At 35.3% G+C, this 15,876-nt stretch overlaps 6 protein-coding genes across 6 annotated transcripts; 1 reads left to right on the top strand and 5 right to left on the bottom strand.

The window, feature by feature from the left end:
• Positions 1 to 2,412: 2,412 nt before the first annotated feature.
• Positions 2,413 to 5,154, bottom strand: MONOS_11631 (uncharacterized protein). Its single transcript, XM_067864180.1, has one exon. The coding sequence runs from the start codon at positions 4,538 to 4,540 to the stop codon at positions 2,765 to 2,767; it is 1,776 nt and encodes a 591-aa protein (XP_067727397.1). The 5' UTR covers positions 4,541 to 5,154; the 3' UTR covers positions 2,413 to 2,764.
• A 1,062-nt stretch (positions 5,155 to 6,216) lies between these two features.
• On the bottom strand, positions 6,217 to 6,744 carry MONOS_11632 (uncharacterized protein; the record flags this gene model as incomplete). The annotated part of the gene is made up of 1 exon (XM_067864181.1): positions 6,217 to 6,744. One exon carries the CDS (start codon positions 6,742 to 6,744, stop codon positions 6,217 to 6,219), a length of 528 nt encoding a protein of 175 aa, XP_067727396.1.
• Positions 6,745 to 7,424: 680 nt separating this feature from the next.
• MONOS_11633 (uncharacterized protein) lies at positions 7,425 to 7,925 on the bottom strand (the record flags this gene model as incomplete). Its single annotated transcript, XM_067864182.1, has 1 exon — positions 7,425 to 7,925. One exon carries the CDS (start codon positions 7,923 to 7,925, stop codon positions 7,425 to 7,427), a length of 501 nt encoding a protein of 166 aa, XP_067727395.1.
• A 138-nt stretch (positions 7,926 to 8,063) lies between these two features.
• On the bottom strand, positions 8,064 to 8,549 carry MONOS_11634 (uncharacterized protein; the record flags this gene model as incomplete). The annotated part of the gene is made up of 1 exon (XM_067864183.1): positions 8,064 to 8,549. One exon carries the CDS (start codon positions 8,547 to 8,549, stop codon positions 8,064 to 8,066), a length of 486 nt encoding a protein of 161 aa, XP_067727394.1.
• A 666-nt stretch (positions 8,550 to 9,215) lies between these two features.
• Positions 9,216 to 9,635, bottom strand: MONOS_11635 (uncharacterized protein; the record flags this gene model as incomplete). The annotated part of the gene is made up of 1 exon (XM_067864184.1): positions 9,216 to 9,635. One exon carries the CDS (start codon positions 9,633 to 9,635, stop codon positions 9,216 to 9,218), a length of 420 nt encoding a protein of 139 aa, XP_067727393.1.
• Positions 9,636 to 10,509: 874 nt separating this feature from the next.
• On the top strand, positions 10,510 to 11,848 carry MONOS_11636 (uncharacterized protein; the record flags this gene model as incomplete). The annotated part of the gene is made up of 4 exons (XM_067864185.1): positions 10,510 to 10,745; positions 10,797 to 10,923; positions 11,023 to 11,284; positions 11,325 to 11,848. 4 exons carry the CDS (start codon positions 10,510 to 10,512, stop codon positions 11,846 to 11,848), a joined length of 1,149 nt encoding a protein of 382 aa, XP_067727392.1.
• Positions 11,849 to 15,876: the final 4,028 nt, after the last annotated feature.

Genomic DNA, 15,876 nt, shown 5'->3' with positions numbered 1-15,876 from the left:
CCTTGTCAGAAATGATTTTTTTCTGTTATTTCAAATTGTTTGCTTTTCTGTGGACATCTGAAATTTGATGTGATGAGTTTAGTAATAAACAAGGGATTCTTTTATAATTAGATGCTTTCTTGAGTGGGTTGTTCAAGCTGAATGAAGATTGGGAGGGAATCAAGCTTTCAACAATTCGCAGTTTTTTTGATGATTGGGCGCATGATAATTGAACGCCTTAGGGACCTAATAAAGACAACAATGGACAACATCGTTGATCGGGCATTGAAAAAGAATTTGTTCCAAAAGGCTTTGAGGCTGAGCGAAGATGAAAAAATTCGAGAAGGCGAAGGGAGATTGATGCAGCATGCGAAACCATGCACATGAGAAATTTTTAAGTTCATTTCAACATATTAATCGTGTTATGGTGTTGCCAATTGATTTGTATTTTTCCTTCAAGCTGCTTGTTGCATTTTGTTGAAAGCCATCATTTTGGGTTGTTTTGTTGATAATCATTAATACACCAATGTCAGCCTGGATTTTGAGGCAAACGCAGAAACAGCACAAGAGAGAACGAAGCGAATCTGGTAGGATAGAACAGATTGCGATTGAAGTATTTGATCAAATTGAGGTGTGTTATCTAGTTTATGTAACATTTGTACAATTTTTATTTAAACAAGAAAAAAAGAAATTACAAAAAATAAAAATTCTTTTAACTTTTTCAGCAATGATAATTTCATGTTTTCACTTTTTCTTTTTTCTTTTTCTTTCTTTCTTTCTTTCTTTTTTCTTTTTCTTTTTTGAATTTCTTTATAACTTCACTCTAAAACTAATTCTAACTGCAGATTATCACCAATTCCATCCACGAAAACTTGCAGTCACTTGTATAAGCACTCACACGCAATTTGCTTTTTTCCCTGTTTTTTTTAGCGCCATCTTCTTTAAAAGGAATCTTTTCACTTTTCCTTCGACCAGCACAGTTTAGTCGCTTGAATAGCAGCGGATGGTATTCTGCTGCTTCTGAACAGCATGTGGATGGAGAAAAGTGACATTAAGCGGAATGGAAATGCTGCTTCAGTGAGGAGAGTATGCTGACAGATGCGAAGGAAAAGAAAGTGATGAGGGAAAAATGAAAGACGAAGGGGAAGAAAGGGAAAGAAAGGGAAGAGGGAGAAGAAAGGGAAGAAAGGAAAGAGGGAGAAGAGGAAGAGGAAGAATTTTATGAAAAAGAAGAAGGAGCAAGCTATTTTGAGAAGATGAATATGATATTTTCTTGTGAATGGATAAATAAAGTGAAAAATGTTTACCATCAACAGGAAGGAGAGGAAAGAGAGAAGGAAATGCAGAAAAAGAAGAAGACGACGAAGAGAAAGAGAAAGAAGATATTGCTGATTTGTTGATGAATTTGTGAAGGAAGACACAAGTTCGACTTCACTCACAAACAAAGAAGAATCGAAATTGTGATGAAAAGAAAAAGAAAGAGAAAAAGAAGAAGAAAAGAAAAAGATTTATCACGATCATCTACAACAGCCTTTTCAACTTTTTCTTCTTCATCCTCTTCTTCTTCTCCTCCTCCTCTTTCTTCTTCTGATTGGAATTCTTCATCTTTTTCCAACATAAACCAAAAATTGGGGCAAAAATCAAAATTGAGTGAAAATGAGACAATAGATGAAACAGAAGCAGAGAACGAGAAATGCATTCGATCAATGATGGATGAAATGAAAAAGGATTTTGAATGGGGGGAAAGCGAATCTTTGGATTTGACAAGAAATAAGAAATGGTAACTTGAAAAAAAAGAGGAGAAATAATTTTTCATTAAAAATAACAATTACAAAATTTTGGGAGCGGAGAAATGATGGTGTTTTTCAATTCTCAATATCACTTCACTTGGTTAATATATGATATCTCTATTTTTGTTTGTTTTTCTTCTAAATGATTAATTATAAGTTTGTTTGTTTGTATGATAAATGTTGAATTTTTGTTTTCTTTTTGTCAACATGAGAACTTACAAAAAAAGCATCATGGTGTTAAAAAGGATAACAATTTTGCTCAAACTTGACCTATTTTCAACAGCCAAAACCCATTTGAAGGATTCGTTGATATTTCCGTATGTGTTCACGGAAACGTTCACCAATAGCAAAATGATAAATAACATGAATAATTTTTGATAATCGTAATAACCGTAGTTGTAACATTTGTGCAGATTTCAACCAAGTTTATTAAACTTCTCTCCTGCTATATTGTGTGAAAAACAAATATGGAAATTCTTCGTTTGTTTCACTTTTTTGAATGCAATAAATCAATGTCGGTCGTGAAGAACAAGTAATTTGATTAAGAAGTGTTGTTCCGTTTGAAATAGACTGATTGTTATTCCGATGTGTTTAATTGAAACGCAAAAGTCAAAACAAAAATAAAAATGTATAAATATTTTTATCTATTTGCGAATGTCTTTAATAAATAATTGTCTGCGCGCATCGAAAGAAAATAAATACAGCTCAACATATTCTCTGAACTGTTAAGAGAAAAATTGAAAATAAGAAGAGAAAGAAAAAATACATATAAATGGTGAGAAAGATCAAAGGCAACATCAAAGCTTACATACAGAGGTTAAAACGAAAATGAAACACACAGAAAATAATCCCGTTCCTTTTTTAAAACCGGTGTAACTTGTAAAAAAAAAACATATTTATCATGAACAAAAATAAAAGAAAAATTTTATTTGAAACAGAATGCAACCAAATGCACGTCTTTCATTTTGTGAAAGAACATTAAATTGGAAAAATGATTACATTTCTTTTTCATCGTTTTCAATGCATTTTTTGAATTGCTCAAAATAGCCAATGCAACCGACTGTTTGATCAGAAATGTTCCCGATTTCATCAACGGCTTCTCCAACTTCTGTTGGATCATATCTCCCCTCAAACTTCAAAGAAACGCTTTTTTGCTTTTTGTGAGTTTCTTCCAGTTTCTCCATTGCAACAATGAACCTTGCCAAAATCTTTTTGTCTTCGTCTGCTTGATGAACAAGTGAAAAGTCTTCTTCTTCTTCTTCTTCTTCAATTGCTTTGCATTCACATACACTTGGCAAAAACGAGGATTCAGCTGAAGAAGATGATGATTTTTGCTGCTTTCCTTCAAAAGAACTGGATGTCGATGGCACAGCAGAAGAAGATGGCGAAAGGGAAGAGGAAGTTGATGCCATCAATTTCTCAGCTTTTAACTGATTCACAAATGTCTGTGGAAGATATTGCCTTGTAAATAAGTACAGCTGATCTACCTTTTTCCGATTTTCTTCATATATCTTGTCGCACTCTTCGCAAAATCTCAAAATTTCCTCTAATTTTTCCACTCTTTTCTTCCAAACATCTTTCATCATTTCCGCTTCTTCGAGCTTCGATTTTGCCATTTTTATTTTCTCCTTTGTTTCCTGCAAAAAAGCGATGCTGTTGCTCGCTTTTTCAATCTGTTCACCCATGTCTGCCACTCTGGCTTTTAACTTCCCGATTTTCTGCGCATTTGTCGGTAAGTCTCTCGATGGGGCTGAAAACTCAATTGTTCCTTCGCAAACACATGTTTTATTCGGAACGAGTAATTTCAACAAAGGCGAAGTTAAGCCGAACACAACAGCGCCTGCAACAATCTTAATTTTTTCAGAGGGAATTAAAGTTGTAGCATATGAAAGTCCACTTGATGCCATTTTATGAATTTTGCTTTCTGCCTTGAATGCTCCTCGGAACAATCCACTTTCAATTCTCGGCTTTAATTTATCCTCATCAGCATGAGTATATTCATTCGCAGGAGTAAATTTGAACGTTGAGTTTGGAATATTTATAGGCTTTTCAATCTCGATTTCATTCGAAAAGAAATCATTCTTTTTATCAAAATGATATTTATCGTACAAAACAAGATCATCCGTGTCAAGTGAAGCGATTAGTTTTTCACTGAAATTGATCATTTCCCGATTATTCTTAATTGTTCTCTCTTCATTTTTGATTCTGGAATCCACAAGTTCTGGACTTTCAACGTCCAATTTTCTCAATTCATCGAAAAGTTTCGTTTCATCTGAACTCAGCTTGCAACTGTCTTGCTCCAGCATCCTTATGAATGACTCGCATGCTTCTTTAGTCGATGCCAAATTTTTTGGAAAATGCATTCTGCCGATCATTGCTTCCACAAGCCAACTCAGTTTAATCGCCATTTCAGAAGTCCAATTCAGGAACATGAAGGACTTTGGTGTACAGCGGCCAAGCGATAAACGATTAGAATGCACATAATATTGTTCATCATGTAAAATTTTTTTAAGTCTATCAACTGAGTAACTGTTAACTGGATCATTGAATATGAATCGTCCTTCTTCAAGTGCCTTTTTCAGAACAACGAGAATTTTAAGTTGATTCAAGCACTTCACCAAATTGGATTTTTCCAGCCCTGTTGAAGCGTTTGCTTTTTCAATGAGTATTCTGATAGTCTTTTCATCACTTTGTGCATCTGAATCTGAAAGATTAATTTGCTTGAAATATTTATTTTTGATCTCATCCATTTGCCCCTTATACATCTCCATGAACTGTTCGTGAAGATATCCTTCAATTTAATCAATTTTGATGTTTTCTGGTTCACTGCTTCCCTTTAGTCTGTAACATAGTGGTGCATAACACTTGTTGGCAACAAATAAAACGGGCAGATTCATATCCTCACATATATCGTTCACTAGCAGCATGTCTTCTTCCAATCTTGATAAATTGCAGTAATTATTAAATTCAGAGAGATACAAAACTGAAACTTTATTGCATTTTCTCAGATTCGCTTCTAATATCAGTGTATTGAGTATATCTGTTTCATCATCGATATTGGTCCCATAAAATCCGCGTGTATCCAACAGGCAAACACGTTCATCCAGCTTATAAACTTTAGGAAGCTGTGTTTCAGCAATTCTCCCATTTCCAATTTTTGGCCCTTCAGACAATTTGTTGACTTTAACGATTTTTCCTTCATCAGTTTCATTGAGCTCAGTTCCCAACAAAGCATCTATCATCGTGCTTTTTCCTGTTGAACATTTTCCAAGGATAATTGTCAAATGTTTATTTGATCCATATGAATTGAATTGATCATTGTATCGTCTAATAATGCTATACCCTTCCTTTGAGGAAATGTTAATGCTTCTTCGTTGCCTTATTTCACTCTCTGATTGCAATAGTTGAGACATAAATGTTCCAATCAAAAGAGACACCCTTAATATAATTTTTCACTATCGGAAAAATGGGTTGAAATTTTTGTTTTAAGATATTTTTCGCCGAGAACAATCAAGAACTTCAACACCTCCTTATTTTGGGAGTGAGCGCCGTATTAAGGGCTCAGTCGTTCAAGTGAAGTGCAAGCGGTGAATGGAAAATAAAAATTAAGGAAAAAAATAATCGTTATCAAAAATTAACAATTGATGTGCAAAAACAAAGTGCACAAGATGGTGTTGAGAAATTACGGTAAGACGTAACATATTGGGTCCCGATTTTTTCCGTGAAATAAAACCAATATTTCACCAAATTTGATACAATTAAATATTATCATTTTTCTTATGATGTTTTTTATTTTGGAAAATTGTGATTTTTACTGAAAAATCCTATCAGTTTATTATTTGTAAATCATAATCACTCAATAGGTTGAACAGATCCATTCAATATTTTTTATGGATAATGAAAAGAAAACTTCAAAGATGATGAAATGTGTACAGATTCTGTTAATAACAATAACTTTTTTTAATGTTTTTTAGATTAAAGTTAAATTATGAAGAAAATACGTTGGAGAATGAAGAAATTTTTTAATGTTTTTTTAAATATTTGAAAATTCTGGTTTAATTTTTGGTAATGAAACTGAAATTCACAACTAATTAGTTAATTGTTGAAACTTGATTACACATTTATTAATCGAATTTCCAACAATGAAGATTTTTTTTAAAATTATTCAAGATGATTTCTATGAAAATTTTCGAACCCAATAAGTTACACTTTACCGAAATTACTATAAACAATTGCAAAAGGGAATGAATTGGATAAATTTGTACAAAAAATAAATCATTTCCTAAGGGTTGGAAGAGTTTTACCCGTGGTGGGAAAAGAGGTGTTGAAGTTTTTGATTGTTCTCAGCGAATTAAAATGCAAAACCTATTAATTCTTAAGAACAATCGTTGAACTTCAACACCTCCTTATTTTTGGAGTAAAGTAGTTGGGATTTCCTTCTTTAAAATTAAGCTCCGACTCCAATCATTGTATTCAGAATTGCAACTGCTCCTTCCTGATTTCTTTCCACAAGAATCTCTTCATAATCACGGTTTTCTTCTCCTGGTTCTTCAACCTTGTTGGGGTATATTGTTTCTCCTTCAGAGGTCTTTGGAAAATTCAAAGATGTGGTTTGCGCTGACTGAGCATAATCCTTTCTATCCTGCAAGCACATTTGGCTTTGAGGTTTCCAATTGTCGACTGTTGACAACAAGGTGTCCGCCATCCTTGAAGCTAAATTTGCTTTGAAGTATGAACGAGTTGGAGTGTGTGAGCTTGGGGACATACGCGCGTGTCTCGCCACCATTGCTTCTGGTACTCCCTTGAACAATAGTGCAGAAATTGCTGCATGCTTGAGAGTGTAAGGTCGATATTCAGCTGGAATCCCAATCTGCGTCATTCCAAGGCGGGCTAACTTACGTATTCCTTCTGTTTTAAGCGGAGTGTGCTGTACCGTGTTGAGCAAAAATATATCTCTATTTTCATAAGTTGTCATAACTCTGCCCCAAAGTGATTTAACAGCTCTTCATAGGCAAACTTTTTCGTCCGTGCTTTTCAAAAATGGAACTGTTATATTTGAGAGTGTTGGAGATGTTTTCAAATTTGTGAATATATGGATCATTTCCTTTTGAAACACGGATTGGTTCATGGATATTCTTTCCATCTCGCGGAAGCGACATGCTGTGAAAATAATTAACAGGATGATGCATTTAATGGTCAGGTCGAAGAACGATAATTCCTCATTTGGAGTCATGCGATATTAATAGTCAAATACTATTGAAAGAGACCACATAGATGTGTAAGGTCTCCTTAGAATGTGAGATCGATGAAACGAGCGGAATAATGTTTCTATCAATGGGAATTGTCCCAGGTTTTCTCCATTACTGATTCTGGTGAATAACGAGACAGCGGATCTCGTGGTGCAAAGGCATGAATATGGTAAACCCTTGCCTCTCAACTTTATGAAAATGTTAGCACAGATCTGGGACCAATCGGTGAATTCATTCGGAAAGTCTCTATATCCCTCTTCCTCCAACGCCTGTGAAAAATGCGCAAAGCTGAACGTGTACGAAGACCAAGTTGCGGAAGCGACACTATTTCGAGACTCAAAGATAATGAGATCAGGAACATTGAACCTATTAAGCCCGTCCGTCCACCATTCCTCCCCGATTTCCATCACCAATATAGTCTCCCCGCAATATAACCTCCTGGTGAAAGAGATGCTCCTGTTCTCTTTAAGCCTGGTCCTGGTTGAAGAATAGTTTGCGAATTCTTCCAATATTCGAAGTGTGTTATCATCCTTTTCAACAGCGGTGTCCATATTTGATCTCTCCAGGTTGGTATTAGAATAACTGCTCTTGCTTTCTCTCTCCAAATCTTCCTCATACTCGGAAGGATAAGCGGAACAGGGGGATGAACTAGAGTCACTGCGTATTTCCAACTTACGGACAATCCATCCTCTGCGTAGAGACTACTTGATCCAAACCAAATTTGCGCTTTGTTGTTTCCTTGACTTGCGAATGCATCCTGTTCTATTTCTACATTCAACTGCTTCTGAACCTCCTCCATTCCCTTCCGTGTGATCTGGTAGTCTCCTGATCTTTCTAGTCTTGATAATGAATCTGCTGCACTGTTCAAAACGCCTGGAAGATGAATCGCTTTCACATTGATCCTCATCTGGAGAATTGCTCGTCTGATTTTTCTTTTGATGCAGATTAAGTTTTTTCATGCAGCCCAGCGGTTTATGTCGAAGACAACGCTTGAGTTGTCTGATCTTTGAAGCAAATTCTTCACGTTGTATTTCTTGATATAGGGCTAGAAAAGATTGAGAGAAAGGAGAACTGTCGGTGTTTCTTTGAAATTTGAACTTTGCGAAATGAATCTTCGATCGAATGGCTGATGATAATGGAAACATGTTCCGTTGACTTCTAAGATAGCTCCACATGCCAGAGGAGCTGCATCTGTTGTTAATACCGCATCTGGAACTGAGAAAATCTCCAAATCTCTTCTTTCTTCCTTCCTCAAGCCCGATTCCCAGTATGAGACTTGTTTGAAAACTCCGTAATTCATTGCGAATTCTCCATCCCATCCATATTTTCGAACAATTCTGTCTAGCAGAGCGTCCAATGTGTTCATTTGAAGCCCTGTGTCTTTGCACACAAATCGCACTGCACTTATTGAACCGATGAATGAGGCATAGTCTCTTGTTTTCACTATCGCTCCAATTTTTGCCTTTGTCATCCACCGCTTGCACTCCTTGCTTAATACCTTCCTTTTGTTCCTTTCCAATGCAACTGTCATCTTTGTTGTTCTCCAAGTCCAACCCAAGAAGTTGAAGATTTGTCTCGGAGTTGCATTTCTCTTTTCCACATTGACAATGAGTCCAAGCTCTGCAAACTATTTTATCTCTTTCTTCGTCACTTCTGCAAGATAGATAGGGTTTTGGTGGATAAGGATAACGTCATCCAAGTATGCCATGCATTTTACATCCCATTCCTCTCTGATGCTTTGCAATACCTTTCTCATCAGTCGCGTGAAGATCCGCGGAGCATCCTTGTACCCGAATGGCATGCCGCGAAAAGCGTATGTTTCTTCGTGAAAGGAAAAGGCGAGAAACGGAACAAACGAATCGTGAACTGGGACGAGGAAGTATGCTTGGGATAAATCTAAGGTAGTGGCGAAATCGTTGTGCTCTAATAATCTTTCCACTGTCCTGTGGTCTTCCATCTTGAAATGTTTGTTCTTCACAGCTGCATTCAACGGACGGCAGTCTAGTATTTGTCGGTAGTTTCCATCCTTCTTCTGTATGAAAAATATTTTGCTCAGACAACGAACCTTCTTCCTTTCTATCTTTGATATGACACCTGTTGCTAAACCTTCTTTTATCCAAGCGGAACAGGCAAACTCTTCCTTCTGACCTCCGAGAAACCCCTTATTCATTTGAACTTCTTTCATCAGTTTGTCCTTTTACTGTTTTCCCTTCCATAAATATTGCTCCATTCTCCAACCGCTTGAGTCCAAGGCATCCTTTTTCCAATTTGAAGATCTTGAATGGGCATGCGTTTGCGATGGGATGAATGGGACAAATGATAAAGATTCACATGCATTCCTGGTTTCCTGAACGTCTGAACGATTAGACGGAAAATTAAATATTGGAGCAGACTCAGCTTCACCGAAGAGTTCTGCAGACAAAGTTGCAAGTTTGTTAGTTGACGGAATAACCTGTGACACGTTGTGACTTTGGTTAGATTGAGTCTGTGAGATGGGGGATGTTGAGCTACTTGTGGAGTTGGATTGAGACAGATCCAAGCCGCCACTTGGTCTGACCGCAGAGAATATACTGCCTGGTTCAGACACACGTCCAAAATTAGTTGCTTCAATTTCCATTGATCTGTTGAACGACTGAGCCCTTAATACTGCGCTCACTCCCAAAATAAGGAGGTGTTGAAGTTCAACGATTGTTCTTAAGAATTTAAAGGCTTTGCATTTTAATTGATAATCTGAGTGATATTTATATTTTGTCTTAATCAGATTAATTCTCGAATAACACCTATTATTGTATATTTTTTTTTAAAACAAACTTATAAAAGTCAAATATTTATTTGAGGATTAACGATAAGAAATTTTTCGCTTCAGAGGAAACAGATAATCTTGAAAAAAATAAAAATAAATAAAAATAAATAAAAATAAATAAAAATAAATAAAAATAAATAATTAAATAATTAAAAAAAAAATTAAAAAAATAAAAATAAAAAAGGAAATAAATAAATAACAGTATTAATAACATACGAGTAAAAAATTTTTTGAATGGAAAACATTAGATATTTATTATTAATTTGTTTTTAAATGGTTTTTTTTGACAGTTACTTCCAATCACAAGCTAATAACTGATACGGAACATCATTTTCTTCAAAACAACTAGTTTTTCATTTTTATTCTCAAAAAATGTGAAGAACAGTGAAATTCCAATAGAATTCTTAAAGATGAAATCTCAAAGATATTTTTTTTATTCAAACCGCAGTTAATTTAATTGAAACACATCAATTCCTTTTTTAATTCGAAAGATTCCACAATCTTCGCAACAGTGACAACATTTAATCGATGTTATCAACTTCACAATATCCGATATCAGATGAACCAACTCATGCAGCTGAATTCACATGCACAAGTACATTAACAATCAAGAAAATGTTTCATCAATTCCTTCTATTGTTTGAGATAGACGCCACAATCAATGGTTCAGTTGTTTCATTTTTTATCAATGACGTCTCCTTCACAATTCCCTCCGATTGTTGGACTTACGCAGTCGGCTGATTCTGCAATGCAGCACAGTGGGGCGCAAAGCCAACCAGGGACCTTATCACAACAGAACATCTTTTCTTCCTCTTCAATTTTTTCACCTTCTTTACCGGAACGTTTAGCGCAGGAGTTGACCCCTTCAGCTGACAGAAAGGAGAATGATGATGTTTTAGACATATCCCAACTTATTTGTCAGGAGTTTGAGGACATTTTTAGACAGGCATTGAATTTGTCGATTTTTGATCTAAGGATTTCCCCAAGATCATTCCAAGATGTTATTGAAGAGTATTCAACACAGGATTTAAGCCCTTTGTTATCTCTTGAACAACCCGCTGCAAAGAGAATCGAAGACTGGATTAACGACGCATTAGATCAGGTTAGGAACAAGGTGGAGATTTTTCTTTTCCAGGCAATTAAAAATGCGCTCATAGGCTTAGCCGAGATATAAAATTCAAGTGAAGGGGCAAAACAAAAGCTGGCTGGCATCTTGATAATGATTGCCAAAGCTCTTAAAGAGGAACGAACGGTTCGAATTCAAGGCAGGTTTGGTTTCAGGGCTGCCACAGCGATGAGCACAGACGCTTCAACGGGAATCCTCACAGAGAGACAGGAACTGATTCTCAGAGAAGCAAGACAAGAAGCTAAGTTTGAAGGAGGTTTCCAAAGACCAGCACTTCCTATTACACGTGTTCAGGCTCCTGTTAGAGAACAACCAGGAACGCTTCAAAGAAGATTGAGTTTTCCCCTTCCTCGGCCTAACCCGCGGTTTTTTCGGAGATCCCCCCGGTCCTCAGTGCGCGCAAGAAGACAGCAATTCGGAAGAAGACGGAGTCAAAGCAGTTGAAGCAGGAGACCAAGGGGGCATCAACAATTTTTGGTCCAGTTCACAAGGAGACAGAGCAGAGGAGGCAGATAGGAGGAAGAACAGCATTGTTTATCTCGGCATGGAAGCGAATCGGAGGAGAGAAATTGATAAGCAATGGAGTGCAGGCCATGTGGAAAAGCAAGCAGTCCAGGAAAGCTCTCAGCAGAGCCCAGTTCAGAGACGGAGCGTTGCTTCTCAACCAACAAAAGATCGAGGAATTCAAGAAAATATTAGAAGAACAGTTACGAACAGGAGTTGTTATCCCAATGGAGCAGAGGGAGGTCAAACACAGAAACAATGTATTTCTCATTCAAAAGAAGTCAGGCAGCTGGATGCAAATTCTAGATTGTCGGAAACTGAATGCAGCGGTGAAGAGAACACATTTCTAGAACGATGGAGAGAAAACAGTGGAACGGCTGATAAGACGGAAGGATAACGCTGTATCCCTTGATATGGAACAAGCTTATTATTTAATTCCAGTTTCAAAAGAACTGATTCCCTATTTCGCTTCAGATTCATGGAAAAAGACTACTCCTTCAAAGGCATGCCTTTCGGGTTTGCAGATGCACCGCGCCTGTTCACACATATAATGAGGAAGGTGACAGCGGAGATTAAAAGAAGATGGGATGTCATAGTCATTGCCTATATGGACGATCTTCATTTTCAACATCAAGATCAGGAAGTCTTGAAGAAAATAATTCAAGAAATCATCTCGTTTCTGGAAAGCCTTTGCCTTCTGATAAACTTAAAGAAATGCAACCTCAAACCGAGTTCGCAGTTCAGCTTCCTGGGATTCGAATGGAACACAACCAGCTTCGAAGTATGTCAAACGGAGGAAAGAAAAAAGGCATTGCAAGAGTTGTGTAGCTCTTGAGAGACAAGGTGAATTAGAGCAAAGACTGTCAGAGTGAAGGATTTGCATCATTCGTGGGAAAGCTCAGTTCAACACGCTTCGTTCTTTCAGACGCATCTTTGCACCTCCAATCAATCTTCAAATTGTTGCAGAAAGGAGTTTTAACAAACGGATGGGATGGAATGATGAGGCTGAATGCTTCAATCCTCCAGCAGATAAGAAGATGGAGATGGACATTGATGAAGAACCCCAGACGCAGACTAACTTCAGTGTTTATTCCAGAAGTAGTTCTAACTACCGATGCATCAGAAAGCTCCTGGGGAGCAACTTTTAGAATGAGCGAAACAACTATTGAATGGAACTACTGTTTTCGCTTATTTTTAAAAAGAGTCAATCTTCAAATAAAAGAGAGTTAAACGTTGCATTATTTGTGCAAAAACACTTCACGCAAATCCTGATCGAGAATAAGATTACAAACTTGCTTCAACTCACGGACAATTCAACTTTTGTATTCAATGCTAACAGATGGAATGTCAGAATGAATTATCGACACTATCTGAAAAGAATATGAACATTGAATGAAAAAATGAAATTCGAATTGAAAGCGAAACACATCCAGGGATTGAAAAATACATGAGAAGACACCCACTATCAGCTTGATATAGAAGGAGATCATATCATCATGGACAAGCTCTAAATAAAATCAAATCAGTACTGACAAAAGCGGATTCAATCACTTCGTGTTTTTGCACAACTTTTTGTGACAATATCCGATTGTGACTATAAGCGATGATGCTTTTCACAGAAAAAGTCAAAAATAAATTTTTGAAATAACTAATTTTGGATCGATTTTTTTATTTTTTTGAAAGCACGGTACAAATGCACATTTTTCTTTTGAGAAAACAATTTTTGACATTAGTGTTCATAATTTGGACTGTATAAAACGAATTTCTGAAAAATCGTAAAAGAGAGATATATGATCAAAAAAACCTATTTTTCAATGAAAATTCATTTATTAAAGTTTAATATGCGATAGTTAACATGAGACCCTGTGTTTGCATGTGATGAAGAATAAGTGAAAAATAGGCAAAAATTGAAGATGCATCGAAAAGCGTGATTCTAAACGTAGTTGATTTTATTTAATTTTGACTTTGTATATCGATTTGAGTTTATATTTGTTGGACACACAATTATTCGTTTTGCAGATTTTATTGTTGCGAATAAAATGAGTGTTCGGACTGAAGACAAAAATGAAGACAAAAATTAAGAAATAGTCTTCGTTAACTAACAATTAGGTTTGAATCCAATGAAACAATAAACAAAAATGTGAAGTTTCTTATGTGTGAAAACAGTTTCCATTGACTTGAAAATAAAAATGATAATGATTTTTGTATCAGAAAAGTTAATTGAATGCTCATTCATTTCTTTTCATTTGAAAATTTCAATCAATGAGAAGTTGATCGAGAGGATGAAAAACTGGAGCGAAAAATGGGGATGCGGTGTTTAATAGATTGTATCTAATTTCCGAAAAAAGAGAAAATAAAGCAAAAGAGAAATTTGGAAAAAGATGATTGGTGAAAACACTAAGTGTTTTTCTATTCAAATATTACACACAAACAATTTATAAAAATATTCAAAAGTTCAAAAGAAAAGTTGTATCGATGGGGTTGGAGTGAAAAAAATGTGAAAGTTATGAATAGAATTGTTATTTCATATTTTTCGTTAACAAAATTTCAAAGTGAGATAAACAACAATAGTGAGAACAAAATAAATATTTTCATGTTCCTTGGAGGTTTCGAAAAACTGGAACAAATGAGCAATTTAGCGTTCTTTTTTTAATTCAAAAGTTATTATTTATCACTTTAGGAGTGAAAGCAGACTGAACAGCAAGAGGAAGAACATTGACAAGTATTTTTCATGAAACGGAGGATGAGGAAGATGAAAGAAAAGTTATGAGTATTGAAAATACTTCTCGGCTGAGATGTGGAACAACAAGGTGATAAGAGGGATAAATGTGATGAATTCAATGTTGAATTTATTGAAAGCTTTCCAAAAAAGAAGGAACTCACACTAAGGATGAGAATTGATGAACTGAGAACGTTTTACAATTTTCAGTTCAACAATGTTTTTTCATTTGACAGATGAAGGTGAAAAAATGATAGAGACATTTTTCATGAAGATTTCATTGTTCAACAATCCATTTTAACTTGATTGAACGGCCAGAGTTGAAATGGGAAATGCTTTCAAGTCTTCGAGAAGGTTTTCATATGGACATTGAATAAAACAATGAGAGTGACATCCAAATGTATTTTATATTGCAACAAGAGGAGAATTACACTGTCTTTGAGTTTGTTTGATTTCTCCTTTTCTTTCTTTTGAAGGACGAATAACAAAGGAATTGAAAAAAGAAGTCACAGACAAAGAAGATCAGCTCACATTAAATATCAAAGAAGGACTGATCTTATTTTAGAAGAAATTCAGCAGCCATTCACTTCCAAGACTTCATGAATCATATTATTGAAACATCCAACTGCTTAATGACCAAACTTTTTGGTTTGTTCTATTTTTGTTTAGAATATTGTTTTTGGATTTCTCCATCTTGAAACCATGGATAAGTTATGGCTCCTTCATTTTTTCACTTTCCTTGAAAAGAATACATTCATAGAAAAGAACAATAACTAAAATCGAAAAGATTGAAGATACTAATAATCTTGTTTGTCGTTTGAATCCACTCTCACTTTAAAAGTCAATTTTTCAATCAGCAAGAGTTGTTTTTTTTTTTTTTTGCTTTTTAAATTGTTAGAAAGATATTTTTGCTTTTCTTTTCGCCAGTAATGTCAGAACTGTGCTTTCAACTCCATCAATTGAATCATTCAGAATTGAATGCATTAGTGATATTATATATTTCAACACATTCAATGGAAGTTATCCATTCCATAGTATTTGAGTTTTTTTCGTCAAAGAATGTGAACATTGGATGTTTCCTCTTTTTCAACAATTCCTATCCATTTTGAAAACCAAAGACATTTTTTTATCAGTATAAATCAGAAAATTGAATATCAATAGAAATAGAATTACGACAATAATTAGAGTTAATGATTTTTCTGAATGGATGCTGTGACTTTGAACACTTTAAAGCATTCCAATCTCTCACTTGATCTTGATGTTTTGTATTGGACAAATTCATCTTTGTTTTCAAGAGTCACAAACTTAATTTCATGAAACACAAATGAATTTCTTATTCTGATCTCTTTCACTGTTTGAAGACTATCTTTTGGAAATCAAGTTGTATGAATAATTGAAAATATGAAAAAGGAAAAAATATGTTACAAATTGATATCGAAAACTCTTTTTCATTATTCCTTTTCATTCTTCTTCTCATCTCTCTCAAAAGTTCTTTGCTTAATCAAAATAGAATGTGCTTTCATTGTTTATCTCCAACAAAGATAACGCCTTTTTCTTTTTGTTGTTTTGATTGTTCAATCAATAATTCATCATTTTCAAGTGGAATAAAAGAGATTGAAACGTTGAAATCCATTCAACAAATAATAATTTGACTTTTCTGAAAATGGAGATCTTTCTTTCGGATCAACATGCAATAATTGTTCTTT

Source organism: Monocercomonoides exilis (assembly GCF_001643675.1).
Source record: "Monocercomonoides exilis strain PA203 chromosome Unknown scaffold22-1379369, whole genome shotgun sequence".
Classification (NCBI taxonomy): Eukaryota; Preaxostyla; order Oxymonadida; family Polymastigidae; genus Monocercomonoides; species Monocercomonoides exilis.
Note: the sequence above shows the minus strand (reverse complement) of the source record. Positions and strands in the feature narration are given on the sequence as shown.

What these genes read in the sequence shown, in the direction of transcription:
- MONOS_11631 (XM_067864180.1), bottom strand. Translation starts at nt 4,540, where the DNA reads ATGGAGATGTATAAGGGGCAAATGGATGAGATCAAAAATAAATATTTC.